The sequence below is a fragment of the Dromiciops gliroides genome, chromosome 1 (genome assembly GCF_019393635.1).
Source record: "Dromiciops gliroides isolate mDroGli1 chromosome 1, mDroGli1.pri, whole genome shotgun sequence".
Classification (NCBI taxonomy): domain Eukaryota; kingdom Metazoa; phylum Chordata; class Mammalia; order Microbiotheria; family Microbiotheriidae; genus Dromiciops; species Dromiciops gliroides.
This window is the reverse complement of record NC_057861.1, coordinates 466,743,169-466,763,783: the sequence shown is the minus strand read 5'-3', so window position 1 is coordinate 466,763,783 and position 20,615 is coordinate 466,743,169. Positions and strand designations below refer to the sequence as shown.

At 35.7% G+C, this 20,615-nt stretch overlaps 1 protein-coding gene across 2 annotated transcripts in view; it reads right to left on the bottom strand.

The window, feature by feature from the left end:
- Nucleotides 1-495: 495 nt before the first annotated feature.
- The window catches only part of WDR36 (WD repeat domain 36), a 53,541-nt gene continuing 33,421 nt past the window's right edge, over nt 496-20,615 (bottom strand). The window contains exons 14-22 of one of the 2 annotated variants that reach the window (XM_043979674.1): nt 15,828-15,936; nt 13,177-13,256; nt 11,334-11,441; nt 10,434-10,531; nt 9,393-9,538; nt 5,609-5,728; nt 5,353-5,434; nt 2,051-2,238; nt 496-1,319 (exon numbers count right to left, since the gene is read on the bottom strand). In XM_043979674.1, the coding sequence (XP_043835609.1) occupies nt 1,170-1,319; nt 2,051-2,238; nt 5,353-5,434; nt 5,609-5,728; nt 9,393-9,538; nt 10,434-10,531; nt 11,334-11,441; nt 13,177-13,256; nt 15,828-15,936 (1,081 nt within the window). In that variant the 3' untranslated portion in view covers nt 496-1,169. The remainder of the gene's footprint in view (nt 1,320-2,050; nt 2,239-5,352; nt 5,435-5,608; nt 5,729-9,392; nt 9,539-10,433; nt 10,532-11,333; nt 11,442-13,176; nt 13,257-15,827; nt 15,937-20,615) is intronic. The other variant, XM_043979673.1, reaches the window with a different exon arrangement.

The window sequence follows — 20,615 nt, the reverse complement described above, 5'->3', positions numbered from 1 at the left end:
ATATCTTAAAGCTTCAGTTTTGTAAAATGAGAAAACACAGAGGTATCTTGCACTTCTAAAAAGTTATAAGTGAATAATTCTAACTCTTCATCTAACAAGACATAAATGAAAAATAAATGAGTAAATCTTATATTCCTTTTATCAATGGAATATGCCCATTTATTAGGCTATATGCTGCTAGAAAGAATAAGGATTTGTTCCCCTCTTGAATTTAACTTAGAAATGACACCAAAGGGTGTCAGAGTAGATAAAGCACCGGCCCTGGATTCAGGACTTGAGTTTAAATCTAGTCTCAGACACTTGACACTTAATAGCTGTGTGACCCTGGGCAAGTCACTTAACCCTTCATTGTCCCACAAAAACAAAACAAAACAAAAAACAAAAACAAAAAAAATGACACCAAAGAGGGGACAGTTGATAGCATTTATTATTGTTATTTAATGGTTTTCCCTCATGTCTGACTCTTTGTGATCCCAGGTGAGGTTTTCTTGGCAAAGATACTGGAGTGGTTTTCCATTTCCTTCTCCACTCATCTTACAGATGAGGCAACTGAGGGAAACAGGGTTACACAGCTAATAAGTGAGGCCAGATTTGAACTCAGCAAGATTAATTTTCCTAACTCCGGTCTATCCACTACATTAATCTAGCTGCCCTCGCAGATGACATTCCTGAGTTCAAATCCTACCTCTGAGACACCACTGTGTGCAAGTGTCATTTAATTTTTCAGTTTCTGAGACAAAAACTGCCTAGGGTACTGAGATGAGTAGCACAGCAGGTGCTCATCTGAACAGGTAAAGGAAATGTCTTCATTGTGAGTTCCCTATAGTAATGACATGGCAGATTTGATCCAATTCTAATGACAAGAAAACATAAATGCATGGTATATAACAGACACTAAGAGACATAAAACAAATACATTATATATATTTTTAATTCAAATGAATTATCTATATCTGAGCTGAAAGATCAGTGACTGTAAAATCCAGTCAATATTATAAACACTTTTTTCTTTACTATACAATGAAATAGTAAAGGGTTAATTGGATAAAACAGAACTCGATTAAGTCCTTGTTTAACAAAACTACCAGTCTTCTTCTTGTGCCATGCCTCCCTTCCAAAACTGCAGGTTTCTGAGTTTTTATATTTAGCAGGAATAAGAAATAAGTCCTTTATAACAAAGCACTTTTTATAAAATTTAAAACACACAGGCTTTGATTGAAGAGAGACTGCAGATGAATCCAGGTCTCTTCCAAGTGTGAAGACAATGTGGTCATTTCTTCCAGTAATACTGGCTCGGAAGGAAGAATTTTAAGATGCAACTGAAAAAATAAATGTTCATATGTTAAAATTAAATGAGAAGATTTTAGAAAATGACATTTTCCACCTCTTCTTTTACTTTTTACAGAGGTCCCAAGTAAACCTAAATGTTTTATTTATGTTTTCTCAAGGTTTAATATTTTTCTTAGCACCTATAGTGGTTGCACATCTTTCCTCCAGCCAACAAAGACTTTTCCCTCTTCTTTATTAACATTACTTTTTGTCCTTCAGACCTCTTCATAGTGTAGGAATTATCACTATACTCACTATACTATATATATATATATATATATAGTAATGTATGTATACACACATGTACACATGTCTTGTACATATGGTCATTTAATAACTAAAATTAAAACAAATTAATATTCTCAGGAAAACTGCTGTTTACTACAGTGAAGTAGCTTATGCTGAAAAACACAATTTTTCCTTGCCTTCATTCTACCATTAAAAGAAACTTTATGAATGTTGACCACTATAGAAATATAATCACTTCAAGAGGAGCTCATACCAGTTCAACAACTTTGCAGCTACCTGGAACTCAACCTCACCAAGGTGGTTTATTAAGTTTGTTGTAAAATGTTATATTTACTCATGCAAGAAAAATGGGCATGCTTTGGGGTAGAGATGGAGGAGGAAGTCTAGACTGCTATACCTTATTCAAGAAGTATCTTTGTATTTTGCAAGTATTCATAACATATGACTCCCTTCTCATAAATGCTACAGTTACCTTTAAAAATAAAGCCAGATATGCCTGGGCCAGTTCAAAATCACGCTTCGTGGTTAACATTGCCCCAATCATTTTCAAGAAACTCTGCATGAGTTTTACAGAGCCACCACATTCTGGAGATAAGCTTCGTAGTTCTATTTCAATAGCTGAAGGGCCCAATTCCTTAAGAATATTAAGTGGAGATTCATCTGTATTTTTAAGAAAAAAAAAATCAGTTACCGGGTCAAAGAGAATGAGGATTAAGAAATTGAATTTGTCAAAAAAAAAAAAAAAAGAAAAGAAACTGAGGGGCGGCTAGGTGGCGCAGTGGATAGAGCTCCAGCCCTGGAGTCAGGAGTACCTGAGTTCAAATCCGGCCTCAGACACTTAACACTTACTAGCTGTGTGACCCTGGGCGAGTCACTTAACCCCAATTGCCTCACCAAAAAAAAAAAGAAAGAAAGAAAAGAAAAGAAAAGAAATTGGATTTGTCAACTAAAGGTCAAAGGCTAGATTACATAGGATTAAGAAAATGAGAGGAGAAAAAGTGGAAGCATCTATTGTAGATGGACTTGTTAAGATTAGCTACATGAGCAAAAAATGATAGTGGGGATGGAATGATCAAGTGAAGGTTTTAGTATAATGGAGACATGAGCATGTTTGTAGGCAGTTGAGAATGAGCCAGAAGATGGGGAGAGATTAGAAATAAGTGAGAGTGGGTAAGACAGAAGGGACAATCTATTTAGGAGACAGGATGGAATGGGATCATTTGAACAAGTAGTGGGGATAGTCTTGAAAAAGAGTAGGCCCACCTCATCTTATGAGACAAGAGTAAGGAGAAGATAGTGGCAGAAGCCATTTAAGTGGAAGGAGACAAGGATGAGGAGAGAAAGGGGAGAGAATGGTCTCAATTTTTTCTGTAAAATGTGAGGCAAAGTTCCCAGCTGAGATGGAGGTGGGAGAGAATGCCATGAGATTTAGGGAGGGATAAAAAAGGCTTGGAAAAGCCAATGTGGAGAGTAAGGTAGTGAGCTGATAAGGCAGGTATAATAGCACTGCCTAGCAGCAATGAAAGCCAATAGATTATGGTCAGATAAGAGAATTTTGGAATTCTTAAACATGGAAATAGTACATTTGTGTATGATGGCAAGATCAATGACCGTTTTTGTGTGTGGTTGAGGCAAAGTGGAGTAGCAGCCAAGGGAAAGTGAGTAGGTTGAGTGAATGAGAGGTTAGAATGGTTTGACAGGGAGAAAAAAAGAGATTTGCTAGTTAAAAATAGAAAGGTAGGGAGATGCTATAGATGTGGAATGTTGTGTTCAAATGAGGTCAGTATATTAATGGTTTAAGTTAATTATTTTACATTGTTACAAGAGACCTCTCAGAGTGGGGGCTAATTTGTAAATGTTTGTAACGTAAAAACAGACTATGTCGACAAAATGAAAAAAAAAAAGGAAATGGATCTACACATACAAAACTACTTATAATAGCTCTTTTCATGGTAGCTCAAAACTGGAAACTCAGTATGTCTTCCTATTGTGGAATAGCTGTGATATGAGTGTAATGGGATTATTAATGTGTCATCAGAAATGATGAAATAGATAATTTCAGAAGTCTTTTATAAACTGATGCAGACCTAAGTAAATAAAACTAGCAGAACAGTTTATAATGATAACAACGTAGAGAAAAACAACTTTGAAAGATTTTAGAACTTTGATATGATAAATCACACATAATGATAAACCATCAGATTAAAGGCTGAAAATTCAACAGGTCACTTACTTATCTCCTAAGAGAGAAGAGATGATGTTAAAATTTAGAAAGAGACTGCTTCTGGCAACAGCTAATGTAATCATTTGTTTTGCCAGGCTATGTAGCTATGTATTAATGGATTTGTTTCTTTGGTTTGGCTTAATGGGGGCAGGAAGAGTAGGAGGGACAGATTAATAGAAAAAATCTTATCAATTCAGTAATTATAGAAGGGGGGGACTGATACAAGGGAGGGAATATTGGGGAAAGTGGTGATCATAAGTAAAATACTTGTGAGAAGGGAGATGGTGGGGGGTCAGAGTGGGGGTGATAAACAGGCGAAAAATAACATGGAGAGAAATAAACAGTCATCATAACTACAAATGTGAATGGGATGTACTTACCCATTAAATGGAAGCAGATAGCAGAATGAATTAAAAACCAAAATCCTACAATATGTTGTTTATAAGAAACACATTTAAAGCAGAGAGATACACACAGGGTACAAGTAAGGGGCTGGGAAAGAATCTGTTATGCTTCAGCTGAAGCAAAGAAAGCAAGGGTAGCAATTATGATTTCAGACAAAGCAAAAGCAAAAATAGAACTAGTTAAAAGAGATAAAAGAAGGAAACTCTATCTTGCTGAAAGGTATCATAGACAATAAAGTCATATTAATACTTAACATATATGCCCCAAATGGTATAACATCTAAATTTTTGAAGGAGAAATTGAATGAGTTAAGGAGGAAACAGATAACAAAACTATCCTAGTGGGGGACCTTAACCTTCCCCTCTCAGAACTGAATAAATCAAACTAAAAAATAAACAAGAAAAAAAAATGCTGTCAACTGAAATTAAAAAAAAAAATTAAAGGGGAAAATAAAAGAAGAAAATAATGAATAGACAAAATTCCAGTTGTGAAAAGATATTGTTGAAAGTTGACTTCTGAAAAAAATCTGTTCCCAGTAAACTAGAGTAAGAAGCTATCAAATTACTTATCAAAAATTCATATTTAATTCATGTTTAACAATATCATTTAATGGATAAAAATATCACAAGTCCAGTACGAATCCTTTCCCCAAAAACAAAATACCCAACACCCAACACTGGTACAAAAACTCAGGTAAATTAATTCAAATTAAACTGAACAAATTGCTACAAAATAAGCTTAAAAACAAAATAAAAAATACTCAGCTCAGTTTTTAGGGTTGCTTTCTTTTGGTTGTTTTTAGATGCTACTACTAGTTAGGTGGCTTAGTAGATAGAGCATCAGACCAGAGTAAGAAAGATCTGAGTTCAAATCTAGTTTCAGACATTTACTAGCTGTATGACCCTGGGAAAGTTGCTTAACACCCATTTGCCTGAGTCCCTCAGCTATAAAATGGGGACAAACTGGCAAGGAAAGGGCAAAAACACTATAGTATCTTTGCCAAGAAAACTCACAAAACTCACAGAGTTGGACATGACTGAAAAACTACACAGCAACATCAGCAACTATAAAATATTTCACTATCTCTTCTTTATATATTCCAGAATTTAGAATAGACATGGAAAATTTTAGAATTTTTCACTTACATTTATTATCGTTCAGTCCTTCTTCAAGTTTCAGACAGAAATCAGATTTTTGAGCCAAAACTCCAAGATTTATTACTTTAGACTTGAATAAAAACAACATCAGAATTACACATTTAAAAAATTATGTCAGTCCACTGCCTGACACATAATGGGGAGCAATGGGAAGTTTATTCTCTTCTTCCACCCCAACTAATATTAAAAGGGGACAGGGGGACAAAGAAGGATACATAATTAGAATTTGGAATCTGTGCTTTACCTGTTGGGCATTTGTATCTTGCTCAGAGGAAAGGTATTTTGGTACAAGGCCAGGAACCGTAGGTATAAAAAATGGTGCTGATTTAGGCACTTTGGGAGGTTCCTTTGGTTTATTCTTTTTCTGATAAGAGGAAAATACAAAGATGAAAGATTTGTAAAACAAAATTCACTTAAATATCTTAACACTTGTTAATACTGAAGAAATAAAAAGTAACAAATCACATTTCCAAATGAAATATACCTCAATATGTTACATATCTTTAGTCTCACTGGTGTATACTCTTCCACTAGCCCAGATCACAGCCTGTCTTCAAGAGCTGCCTGAGGCAACTGAACCTAGCTGCCCCCCAAAGTGATTTCTGTTAAGCAAAGATATGATTATGTCTCTTCTCCTCTCTTCAATCAACTACAGTGGCTCCCTTTAGACTCTGTGATCAAATATAAATCTTTCTGTTTAGCTTTTTTTTTTTTGGTGAGGCAATTGGGGTTAAGTGACTTGCTCAGGGTCACACAGCTAGTAAGTGTTAAGTGTCTGAGGTTGGATTTGAACTCAGGTCCTCCTGATTCCAGGGCTGGTGCTCTATCCATTGTGCCTACCTAGCTGCCCCTCTGTTTAGCTTTTAAAGCCGTTCACGAACCAGCTCCAAATTTTTTCCATCTCTATTGTATATATTACTTCTCCTCTTGTACTCTGTGATGCAACCAAGAAGTCTTTGTGTTCAACTGGCTATTTCCCATACGTGGATCCTATCTCCTTTTCACCTCTATCTTATAGAATCCCAGTCTTTTAGTACAGCTCAAGCACCCTACTCTCATTTTACAAGAAGCTTTTCATACCTCCCCGCTACTTCGAGTGCTCTCATTTAAACTACCTTGTTGTTTATGACTTTGTAATTATCTCTAATTGTTCACTTAGTACTATGTGTGTTTGTCATCTCTCTTGTTAAAGTCTAAGTTCCTTGTGATTGTCTCATTCATTATATTTGTATCCCTAGCAAAAATACAGTGCCTGGTACATAAATGGTGCTTAATAAATACTTGTCCGGTTAAACCAGAAAAGGATCCTGAGGAATAGTCACACAGGGAGGGAAGGGAACTGAGAAATGATAATATTCTGAAAACTGAGATAAAAGAGAATACTTAAGAGAAGATAGTGTCAGTAATGTCAAGTGCCTCAGAGAGTTCAGGAAAGATAAGGACTGAGAAAAGACCACCAGATTTGTCAATTAAGAGATCACTAGTAACTTTAGAAAGAACAATTTTAGTTGATGAGGTGAGAAATCACAAAGGGATGGCAGTGAGCAAGAAGAAAGAAAGAAGTAGCAGCAGGTGTTGGGGAAGGGAACAAGCATTTATTAAGTATCTGTCAGGCCCTGTACTAAACACATTACAAATATTATCTCATTTGATCCTCAAAACAATCCTGGGAATTAAGTGCTATCATTACAATTACCTTACAGTTCAGGAAACTAAGACAAAGGGGGGCATCTGGGTGGCGCAGTGGATAAAGCACTGGCCCTGGATTCAGAAGGACCTGAGTTCAAATCCAGCCTCAGACACTTGACACTAGCTGTGTGACCCTGGGCAAGTCATTTAACCCTCAATGCCCTGCCAAAAAAAAAAAAAAAGAGAGAGAGAGAGAGAGAAAGAAAGAAAAAAGAAAAGAAGAAAAAAAATGAGAAAACTAAGACAGAGATTAAGCTACTTGCCCAAGGTCACACAGATAGTAAGCATCTGTGGCTGGATTTAAATTTGGGTCTTCTTGACTCCAGGCCCAGCACTCTATGCACTAAGCCACCTAGGTGCTTCAAGTTAAGACAACTTTTTCTTGGGAATTTGGCTAAGAAAGGGAAGAGGGATTAGAGACAGAACAATTGAGGGAGTAATCTATTGGAGAAGATGGGAGAATATATAGAGCAGACTAATTAACCACCATTTCCTGAGCACTTGTGCACTGTTACTTTAATTTACACTTTGTTGTTTTGCAACTATTTTTAAACTATTTCATAAATATAACTGTTTTTAACCTGTTTTTTTCATTAGGTAGGAAAACGGGTCAATATAACCTATTGGATTTCTTCCATTTCTAAGATGCTCTGAACATACTGCTAGCAATCATACACCCTTGGTAATAAGGAGTTGAAGGTTAAACAGAAATAATTCAGCTTCTGGGTAAATTACCTAATTATAAAGAAGCGTTTTGAACACTATTGGTAAAAATGGTGTTTATGTCATGAATAATTTTAACTATTTGTCTTCCTCATAGGGTAAAGTAGCTCACATAAAAGAAACAAGAAAAAGTTTATGGAGTGGAGGGGAAGATGGGGAAGGAGCAGGGGAGTGAGTGAGCCTTACTCTTATCAGAATTGGCTCAAAGAAGGAATACCATACACACTCAAGTGTGTATAGTAATATATCTTGCTCTGCGGGAAAGTGGGAGGGGAAGGGGATAAGGGGGGAGAGGTGAAGGAAGGGAGGGTAAATTGGGGGACGGAGCAATAAAAAACAAAACACTTTTGAGGAGGGAGAGGGTGAAAGAAGATAGAAAATAGAGTAAATATCAAGGAGAAGGAATAAGATAGAGGGTTATACAGTTAGCAATAGCAACTGAAAGAAATGATGAGCAGGATGCTATCAGAAGGACTTGTGAAAAATGCCATCAATTCATCTACAGAGAAAGAATTGATGGTATCTGAATACAGATTGAAGTATAATTTTTTTTTGTTAGTTCCTCTTTCTAAAGTTATTTTGTCTGATTTCTTGCACAATCTGACTAAAGTGGAGATGTTTTGCATGACTGCATATGTATAACATATTGAATTGCTTGATTTCTTAGGGAGGGATGAGAAGGGAGGGAGGAAGAAAATTTGGAACACAAAGGTTTTTTGTTTTGTTTTGTTTGTTTTGCGGGGCAATGGGGGTTAAGTGACTTGCCCAGGGTCACACAGCTAGTAAGCGTCAAGTGTCTGAGGCCGGATTTGAACTCAGGTACTTCTGAATCCAGGGCTGGTGCTTTATCCACTGTGCCACCTAGCTGCCCAGAACACAAAGTTTTAAAAAAATCAATGTGAAAATTTGTTTTCACATATAACTTGGGGAAAATTCTAAATAAATAAATTTATATTTAAAAAAAATCATACAAAAACCCTATTGTTTTCTTCCACTGACTCTTTTTGTGCACACCACTTTCTTTTGGTGGTTTTAAAAGTTCTGTTGTATATAGAGGATGTTAAGAAATAGAGATGTGTTTAAGCAATGCTTTGAGAAGAGAACAAAGTAAATGTTTGCTGACAATAAGAAAAAATTGAGGAAAGAAAGGAAACATATTTAATGGCAGATCTGTGAAAATTCTTTCATCCTCACCTCTCTCTTGTACAAGTACCACAGAGTTACTTTTTGTTACAGAACACAACCTTCCAAAATGAATAAAGTAATTCTCTTTACAGGATTCATTTGAACAAGAACAACCAAAACATTATCATGACCCAATATCTGACGCTCTGGTTTTAGAATCAGATCATTAGAGAATCTCAAATTAGGATTAGAAATATCAATAAGCATAGTTTCAGTACAATCAGACCTATTATAATGTAACTTTTTATCTCTTCACATCCTCTCACTCCTACCTTTACCTTTACTTTTATAGCCACAGCCCAATAAGCCCAGGACCACAAGGGAAGGGAAGCTAAGCTCTTCAAACTAAAAAGTAGGTTTTCTAATTACTAATGGTTAACACTACCCTTTCTGTAAAGTTCACTTAGGATTTGAGATAATCCTGTTATTACCTTAATAACTGCAAGATTGAGAAGATTTTTCCACCTTGATTCAGGTAGTAGCGACAGAGTCAACAGCTGCTCATTGAGCTGTTCTGGTGAGTCATAATCTATCATTTCATCATTTGGTCCTTCGATTTCTTCTAAGAGTTCGACTTCTTTAAAAAAAAGAATCATTGGTAAAATAGACATGGAAATATAAAACGCAATTAATTATAAATACAGTCAACTTAAAACCTTTTAAACTATGCTTTAAAATGTTAAGTTTGAGATTAAAATACATCATCATGATACACACACATATACATACACATATATACACATACACACACACACACTTTTTTGGGTACGTGGTTTAAATACATGTCTATATATCAAGTATTTTTTTTTATTACTGAAGACCCTGAATGCCTTATATGTCCTATTTTACTTCCTACCCACAAATATATTTTAAAACTTTCCTCTTTCTATATGCCAAGCTACCATCTTCTCACCTTCTCAAATTTTTACTCTAAGCTCATCTCTCCTGTTAAACCTCCTTAAACTGTTTTTCAATTAAGTCTATTTCCAAAAAGGGACAAAAGGAAAATGTTGAACTTCTTCCTGTATCTACTTGCTTGTATTTCAGTAACTGATGGCATCACCCTTGTCCCAAGCCTAATTAGCAACGAAACTACCATATTCCTAGTTTTCAGGGCACCAAAGAACTATAACAATTTGAATTAAAAAATTATATATATATATGTATGTATGTATGTATGTATGTATGTATGTATGTATGTATGTATGTATGTATGTATGTATACACACACACACATTAATAGTCAATGGTTTCTCAAGATAATGATGTTGCATGAGAAGGCACACTCAAATCTGTCCAACTAAAATTGTAAAAAATAAGAAACTTTCTTTCACAAGTTAATGCTTTCTTAACATGAAGGTCAAATGTAGTCTCTGACATCCCACACATTAAATTTTATGTTTACCAAGAGTTATTTTGTGATGATTATATTAAACTTCCCCAAAAGCATCTCATAGCTTGTGACTGATTACCTTCGTTATAGCAGGTACCAGGAAGCATTACAACAGAAGGAACATAATCGGGTGAAAGTGGCCGTAATGAAACAAGTGAATACAGGGAAATGTTAGACCTAAGAATTCAAAACAATAAAAATATTTTAAAAGTTCATAAAAACAGTCTGCTAAGAGTAACTTCTAAATGGCACATCCCTATATTCTAACACTGTGGCTACAGATTAAGATTATTCAATAATTAAAATTTAAGATAGATTGTTCACTTGAAAACATTGCTTTAATTCAACACTTAGGAAAGTCAAAGTTTTTAAAAACCACAATACTAATAGAGCATTTGTTAATTTGCAATGGGGAAGCTTATTATTTAAAAGAACCCCGTGACAAATCTTTTTTTGGGAGGGGTAAATACTTTTCCCCACATAACTGGAATTGCTTAAATTTGCACACAGTTGCACAAAGTCTATTTAAAACACCAAATATTGGACTTCTAAGGTTTAAAAAGCTGAGTGGATGAGCCTGATTTCAGCAATTCTTTGGCAAAAGAATGAAGATTCATTTCTTTCCCATAATTCAGAGTAATGGAGCTTTTCAAAAATGACCACACCTGTAAATGCAAGATATAAGTCAAGTGAATACACTAAAGGAATGACTCCTTACAGAACAAACCTTATGAAGTGTGTTAGTGGTATTTTACTAGTAATGTTGAAGTCATTTTCAATATACTTTTCTTCAACAATGTATGAAAGAATCAGGCACTTCCACTTGAGATGTGAAACCTATTAAGACAATTTGAGCAGCGCTCTCTCTCTCTCTCTCTCTCTCTCTCTCTCTCTCTCTCTCTATATATATATATATATATATATATATATATATATATATATTTTTTTTTTTTGCTAGAAAAAAATATGAAGTACTTACCACAGATAAATTCCAAGATTATCCACATGGGAAGTGGCTAGAAAGTCTCCAGTGGGAGACATAGTAAGACTGACAGGAGCTGAATCCACTAAGAAACAATCTATAAGGCTAGGAGGGGGAAAAAAAAATTCTTTAAGGAGAACATTTTAAGTTTTTCAAGCATCTAGAGGTCCCCTAAACTTTTTATCCCATTTACATTTCACCATAATGGATTTAATTTCCTCTTAGGTTTTGCTTAATGGAAGGACAGAGGATAGACCAGACCTCACAAAGTAACATTTCACTCTGGGCCACTCAGTGACACTGGTCATTATCAACACAACTATCTTAATTTACATGAATATATTTAGTTCTCATCTCTGGGAGGCCCAGTTACTAATTAAAATTAACTAGACATTTTAGTACCAATATTTGTTTTCTATAACAACAAGTCAAATGGAGTTTTAAAAGTCATTTGAAGGAAGATTTTCTAGTCCTGTAGAGGTACCTACTTAAAGAAAAGTATGGGAGCTAAAAAACTGTCACATTAGAGTCCTGTGATACCATCCTTATCACGTTAAAACTGGGCAAAAAAAAGCTAAATCACAAATTTGTAGGATTGTTTTAAATATTCAAACTGTTCCAAATAAAAGTTTACTACTTTGTATATTAAGGATTCAGCAAATATGACATTAAGATTTCTCATTAATTAATTTAAACAGTCAACATCACAGAAACTGCAACAACTAAGGAAGGAAATCAATTCAAATAATTTCTTTTCCTTTCTTTTTTTTTTGGAGGGACAATGAGGGTTAAGTGACTTGCTCAGGGTCACACAGCTAGTAAAAGTCAAGTGTCTGAGGCTGGATTTGACCTCAGGTCCTCCTGAATCCAGGGCTGGTGCTTTATCCACTGCAACACCTAGCTGCCCCCAAATCACTTCTTTTTCACAGCACAGTGTCAAGGCAACTGGAGATGACCAGTACTCATTCATTAGGGAGATACTGAGAACACTGTTGTGTTTAGTTGGTTGTTTCAGTAGTTTCTGACTCTGTGACCTCATCTGGGGTTTTCTGGTCGAAGATATTAGAATGGTGGGCCATTTCCTTTTCCAGCTCATTTTACAGATGAGGGTACTGAGGCAAACAAGGTTAAGTGACTTGCCCAGAGTCATAGAACTAGTTAAGTGTATTGAAGCCAAAAGAGGAGTCTTCCCAACCCCAGGCCTAGCATTCTAACAAGGGATTTTTTGAAACCTGGAAAGGACATAGTTTCCAGTTATGAATAAAATTTCTTAATTAATCAGGGCTTAACTTCGTTAATAATTACTTTTTTCTCCATAGTACCTTTCAAACAGCCTGTGTGACAGAAAATGTGTCTCATCATTATATCATCAAATGAATTGCATTGCTTTTGTGTTTAACACAATTACAAGAAAACAGGGGTTTTCCTTTCTAAAGTTCAAACTGCTTCTGGGTCCAGGTTAATTCTATCCTTCAGCCCTCTTCCTAACATGGTAGGAGGCCAAGGTGGGCAGGGTCAACCTGGGGATATAGTAAATGATAAAAGATATCATTTCCTACAAACTCTTCCTAACCTTTTCTTTGCCTCCTTTTCAGAGACTGAGTTACTATTGAAAAGAATCCTTTATTTACTTTCCTACCTTGTCCTTAGTTTTATACTCCAAGTAGTAGAATTCTTATTAGGTGATGATTTAAAAGTCATATATAATTATTCCTTAATCTTTTTGAGATAGCTATTAAGTATTTAATTCCAAGGTCAAAAGCAAAGACTCTTTCCACAGTACCTTAATACACAAAGAGGACTCATACAAAGCTAAGAATACTATTATAAATTTACTTACCACCCAGATGGAAGGTCCCAAATCCTAATTGAACAATCCATTGAACCACTTATTAACCAACGACCATCAGGACTGAAAGCCTTTAAACAAAATTAATAAAATGTTCATTTTACAACTGCTAAGCAGTCCAAAAGACAACAGAATTGATTAAGAATTCAATTAATCACCAAGCATTTATCAAGCACCCACTATGATACTACATACTGAAGACTATACTAGGCCCTAAGAAATACAAAGACAAAATTACAAGTTTCCACTTTCTAGGAACTGATATTTTAGGAGGCTCCCTGGCGTGGTGGATAGAACATTAGGCCTGGAATTAGGAAGACATCTTCCTGAATTCAAATCTAGATTCACACTTAATAGTTGTGTGACCCTGCATAAGTTGCTTAACCCTGTTTGCCTCAGTTCCTCATCTATAAAATGAGCTGGAGAAGAAAAAATGGCAAACTACTCCAGTATCTGCCAATAAAGAAATCCCAAAATGGTATCACGAAGAGCCAGAAATGACTGAACAACACATTTTAAGAGGGAAAGTCTATGTACACATATACGAAATGAATATAAGATAATGCAGGAGCTGGGAAGCACTGGCAGCTGGTGGGGGAAGAGTTAGAAAGGTCTTTGATATATGAGGTGTCATTTGAATGGGACATCCTAGGCAAGGGGGAGGAAGAGATTTAAGAAATAATTTAAATAAAATTTAGGCTGTCACAACTTGTAAATAGTAAAATTTGATAAGTTAGAGAGAAAAGCAAGCTTTTTATAGTAACGAAGTGCTGGGCTAGGAGTGAGGAGGGTCTAGGCCCACTTCTTCCATTAACTGTCAAGCAAGAGGGACAAAACACATGATCTAAGGTCTTTCCCAGGCTGAAGATTTCAATGATTTTTTTGTTGTTTGTTTTTAAAAATAGGTTGGGGCTTTATACTGTTGTCTATGAAGAAAGGTAATGATTACTAGCATACCTCTTTGGTATTCTAAAAGTATTTTTAACCCCACCTAGAATAAGAAAATCAGTATGCTAATAACAAACCACTCACCACAGCTGTTCTCCAAAACACTCTATTAACTACTCACTATAGAGCAATTTGTAAACTTTAAAGCACTTTGCCCACAACAATCTTTCTTGTGCTATAGATGCATACTGCAGATGAAAAACCAAGGTTCAGAGAGGTTAAGTAACCTCTCCAAAGTCACACAGCTGTTTGGAGTCAGAACATGAATTTCAAGTCTAATGTGCTTTCCCACTAAATCATCCAGCCTAAACATTTTGTTAGCTTAATTCCAATAGTTGAATGAATGTAAGTTCATAGGGCTGGTGTTGTCTCACTTAGGCACTTTAAATGAAAATAGTATTTCTTTGATATATCTTCTAATTCAGACAATCACTCCCCGAGTCAATTCAAATAAGTAAAACTTTAGATGAGAAAAAAATTAAAATTTCTTGAAATAAGCTTCTAAACAACTAAGAATATTTACAATCTTGCTTATTTATAGCTTTTGTTAAAAGCAATCCTCTTTTCTTCCCTGCTCAGGAAGCATTATTTTATTCTGCAATGCTTTGGGAGGACTAATTAGAAATCTATGAGAAATAAAATTCATGAGTAGGTAAAGCTATAGCAAAAGAACAAAAATCATGAATTTTTATCTGTAATTCACAGTAATTTTAGGCTTGGCTGCAATTGCTAGCACTCTCTACTTTCCTATATATATCTAGGTTTCTAAGTCATGTAAATCTCTCCCTGGCCCTGTTTCCTCATCTGTAAAATAAGGGAATAAAGAAGGTTGGACTGAATGAACTATGGTCCCTTCTTGCTCTAGGATGTGAAAGGGCTCTGAAAAAGTAAATGACTATACTCAACATATTGGTATTGTTACACAGATATCCAGAACAAATGCAGCTGTCAAGGGTACCAACAATATTTTCATACTGATTTTTCAGGGCATTTGTACATCAACAAGTCCATTGTTACCCAAGTAAATATTAGTTTTCCATAAAACTTTTCAGACAAAAAAAAAATCAAGCTTGAATTTCACAATGGTAAGCGAATAGCACCAATTCCATAGAGAAGTAAAAACATGTTTGTTTCATTCATTCATTTATTTAATTTTTACTTTGGGCTTGCCCAAAATAACAAAAAACTGTTATTTGGAATATTTCCCTTAGAAAACAACTGATCTGGAGAAGCTAGGTGGCGCAGTGAATAGAGCACTGGCCTTGGAGTCGGGAGGACCTAAGTTCAAATTCAGCCTCAGACACTTGACACTTACTAGCTGTGTGACCTTGGACAAGTCACTTAACCCCAATTGCTTCACAAAACAAACAAAAAAACCCCAATTGATCTTACTTCTATAGTCAGTATAAATTTCTATGCTCTTTCTGTAATTTTCACTCAATTTGAATCCTCTTTAGGATATTCCACTTTTAAAAGGAAATGAAAAGTTCATTAAAAGTGATTTTTGTGGGGGCAGCTAGGTGGCGCAGTGGATAAAGCACCAGCCTTGGATTCAGGAGGACCTGAGTTCAAATTCAGCCTCAGACACTTGACACTTACTAGCTGTGTGACCCTGGGTAAGTCACTTAACCCTCATTGCTCAGCCCCCCCCCCACCCCCCAAAAAGTGATTATTTTTCCATCTAATAATGTTACCATGTCATTTATCTGGCCTTGGTGTCCAAAAAATTCTCTGACAGTCCTTCTGGTTTCTATGTCTATAACACTTAGGCTGAAGTCATCTGAGGCAATTCCCAGGATGCCACTGACAAAAGAAGTATATAATTAAGAAGAATTTTTTTTAAAAAAATCAGATACAAATCACAAAGACTATTTTCTATTACTAAATTTTACATTAACAAGAATCAAATAAAATGTTCTCTATATTACCTACTGCATTGTTACTAAATTTAAGAAAAATGTAGGATTTTACTAGTAAAGAGAATATAAGCAAATTACAGATTTTTGCAGGAATGTTACATAAGATAACAATGAACTCAGTGACTATGCAAAAAAGTTATAATAATGGAAAAATCAAGTAGTGTGACAAATTAAATATGAACAGCCTAATGAATTACTCTATATCTACCCATATATGTATTTCTTTATCTATGTATAGAATTTCAAAGATCTTCAAATTTCATCAATGCAGGATTCCCCCTTAACTGAGTTCTCTATTAACTTTGTGAATGGCTAAGGCCAAAAATGCCTTTTCATTCTATATGATAAAGGGAAGATATATCTCCAATATCTTGAAGTCCTTATTTAAGGTCTTTCAATGTTGCATGGATAACAGGTTTTATCAGGGCTCCTTGTTCTTGTTACATGACTGGCTAATTCCCAATCATGCGTTTTCTAGACACCAATTCTTACATGAAGTCACCACCATGCAGTGACCTACTTATTACCACCACAACTTTTTCTTGCTCATCGGGTCACTTAAAATTTGGGTCCGGGGGCAGCTAGATGGCGCAGTGGTAACGCACCGGCCCTGGATTCAGGAGGACCTGAGTTCAAATTCGGCCTCAGACACTTGACACTTACTAGCTGTGACCCTGGGCAAGTCACTTAACCCTCCTTGCCCTGCAAAAAACAAAAACAAAAAAACAAAACAAAAAAAAAAAAAAATGGGGGTTCTTCAGGGACTGGTGGTTCCTAAGGATGCAGCATCAACAGGCAAATACAGATGTTAAAAAGATGGAGTTTTTTGTCCTTGAGATGTCTGGGACTCTTGAAAGTGCAGAGTAACTTCCCTAATAGAATTCATCCTAATTTCCTCCTCCAATTCAGTTCTGAGCACAGCTTGTTATCATAGCCACATCTTCCTAAGATACAGATACACACTTCACACTGACAGACTATATCAATACCACCTGGACAATAAGCATTCTTCATTTACTTTTTCCTACATGGATAGTTGGCCTAACTTTTTTTTTTTTGAGGGTCAAAGATGCTGTTGGGGCAGGAGGGTGAGAAGTTGTGGGTGGTGGGGTTCTTAGTGTTCTGGGATTTGATGTAATCAATAATCTGAAATCAGCATCTGGCACATAGATAAACCGCAGAGATAATATACCTGCTATCAAAGAATCTTGTATAAAACATGTTACTGAAAGACAGCCTTTAAGATTGTATTATGCTCTACAAAATCAAAAGGGTTTTTTAGAATCAACAAAATACAACTTAGTGGGATGCTATATTTTCCACTCAATTATGTAACTATGAAGATGTAGTCTGTTGTAGAAAACTGTTTGCAAAAGTCAAGAAGTCTTAAGGACTCATAGTAGTACTTTGATTCTTTTCTTCCTCCAACTGATAACAAAATGCCTATCTGGTGATAGTTGAGGGATAAAGTTGGTGGTCATAAATGATACTCAAGAAATGAATCTAAACAAAATGAACTCAAATATTTATCATTCCTTACTTCCTCCCAAAGCATGTCTCTTTCTTTCCTCATATTTTCAAAGATATCCTTGATAGATCATTTTTATAAAGATTTTATAGAGATGAGAAAGTCAGCATATGGGTCAACACTCTCTTGATCACTTTTATGGGTAATAATACTATTGATTTCTCCAAATCATTTATTATCTTTTGTTCTTTAGAATGTAAGCTCCTTGTGAGAGAGGATATTCATTCTTAGGGATTTAAAAAAAAATATTCAGCTCCTAACACAGTGCCTTAGTACATAATAAGCACTTACTTGATAAATGCTTATTTTTATCAGGTCTTTTAAAAAACTGATCCCTCAATGCTTTAAAAACTGGCATAGATTTCTTCTATTTGTATCTGGTATAGTCTGCCTATTCTTAAGTTCAATTTTTATAACTCATGGGCTGAGGTGTTAAAATTCCAAAAACAGTAGCATTTTCATATAGTATGAAAAAGACTAACTATAGAAATCTGTTCCATTTTTTAATCTGTTTGTTGGTCTGCCTTCATTTTTATCTAAAGCTGATCTAATTGCATCTATCATTTATACCAGGCACGTTTACTAGAGAATTTACCATTTGATATTTGGGAGGTACAGCTGTTCACAATCTTCACCATCTTTAAAGTTTTCCAAATCACTTTGTATTTTAAACTGATTTATGCCTTGGATGCTATGTCTCTCTACTTGGCAAAGAAAACAAGTGTTTGCTGGTTAAGGCTGTCCTATTCCTTTTGGCCTCCTCACTGTGGTGAATGCTTCATATTGGTTACATTTCCAAAGGAAACAGTGATCAGAATTTCTTTTCTTTTATCCATTTTTTAAACAACAAAAGCTTGTCTCATTGGTTCAAGTTAGAGTTGTTATAATTGCACATTTTCCTCATCCTTATGCTTTCCTGCAATTTGATATTGCTCTAATTAATTGATGATCTGACAGCTGATTCAGAAATTACTCCTACAATGGTAGAAAGTAATTTCTAGTATGTTAAGATATGGTCAATTTCATTTTTGTGATGTTATATGGTACTTGCTATGTCAAGCATCTTTTCACTTCTTGAAGTACTTATGATATAACACATAAGATTTCTGAATAAAGGCCTCTTTCATTTCTTAATATGGAACCTTATTCTCCAATATTTTTTACTGTCCTCAAGTATATTATACTTGCTCAGTATAGTATTCTATACTCTCAAAAGTTAGAAGTGACCCCAAAAGCCATCTAGCCCTATGTGTACCTATACTGGACAATAAGCTGTAATATATCTGACAGGTGGTCACCCAGCCTTTGTTTGGACACTTCTCATGAGGTTTTGGGACAGTCCACTCCACTGCTGAATAGCTCTAATTTTAAGTTTTCCCCTTCATTAAATCTAATTCTAACTCTTTGCAATTTCATTCCATTAACCCTGGTTCTGCTGTATGGAGACTGTACTGAAAGCATGGCTTGGAGGACCTATTTAAATTCTTTACCTTTTCTCTATCCTATAACCCACAAATATCGCCAATGGTGTTCCTTTAGCTTTACTAATCACTGCAAAGAAAGTGCATGACCAAATGTCCCATGAAATGATGGCCCCTTTAGGTAAAAACAAATTATATCAGCACCTTCAATTCTCAAATGAAAGCCTGTCAGTCCTCTTTCCATTTAGCTGCAACTTCTTTATGTTTCCTAGTTTCATATATAAAAACCAAGTTAACATTAACAGGATTTAGTTCCTCCAGTGATCGTATGCTAACCCTAACCACTGGTTGTTAGCATACTTCACCCCCACTTTCTGCCATTCTACCTACCACCACTATTCAAGTGTAAGAATGGGGCTGAGAGTCATTTTACATTTCTCTTTTTAATGGACTATCATGGACAAAGAACTCATCTGGGAGCCAGCTGCTTGGGATAAGCTTCTTCATAGGGAGCTGGTTGTTCTTCAGTAGCTCAGTCAAGACAGTCCTATATTCAAACATGTCCTAGCTTTGTGCCACCTGACAGAGTTTATGTTTCACTAGAACAGCATAGAGATGCAATAGTGTATTAGACAGAGCTGCAGGCCTGGAGTCAGGAAGTCCTGAATTCAAGTTCAGCTTGGAACACTTACTAGCTATGTGACCCTAGGCAAGCACTTACCCTATCTGCTTCAGTTTCCTCAACTTTAAAGCAGAGTAATAATGGCACCCACCTCACCAGGTTATTATGAGGATCAAATGAGACAATATTTATAAAAGTGTGCAGCATAGGGGGCAGCTAGGTGGCGGTACAGTAGATAAAGCACCGGCCCTGGATTCAGGAGGACCTGAGTTCAAATTTGGCCTCAGACAGTTGACACTTACTAGCTCTGTGACCCTGGGCAAATCACTTAATCCCCACTGCCCCGCAAAAAAAAAAAAAAAAAAAAAGGTGCACAGCACAGTGTCCAGCACAAAGTAGGTGCTATATAAATGCCTTTTTCTTTTCCTTCCCCTTCATCAGAATTCAGATAATGCAATTGTTAAGGCACTGAGAGACTAATAACAGAGAAGTGACCTAATGGAGGGGAAGATACAAAAGACATAGAAAAAAATCTCAGACCTTGTTAATACTGAAAAAAAGGTGAGAGAACTTCAAGATCTACCAAGCTATATGTTTATTATCCCATCTATAAAAAAATCTATACACGAGTTGGGTGAATCCTCAATGAAGGCATATCCAAAAATAAATACGAGGTGATTTGGAAGGAAAAACATTGGATAGAAGGACTTTGGGTAGAAGGCAACAACTGAGCTAACCCTTGAACTAAAATATGGATTCTGAGAACTAGAGAACAGGGAAGAATGCATTTCTAGCATGGGGAAAAGCAAGGTTACAAGCCCAAAGACAAGCAACTGATTACTTACATAAGAAACTGTAAGCTCAATGTGCATGGAAAAGAATGTTTAATAAAGCTGCAAAGGTGGGTTGGGGCTATGTTGTGAAGGTGTTAAACAACAAAAAGAGCTGTAATAGAGAATGCCTGAAGTTAAGTGAATAGGAGAGAACTGAAT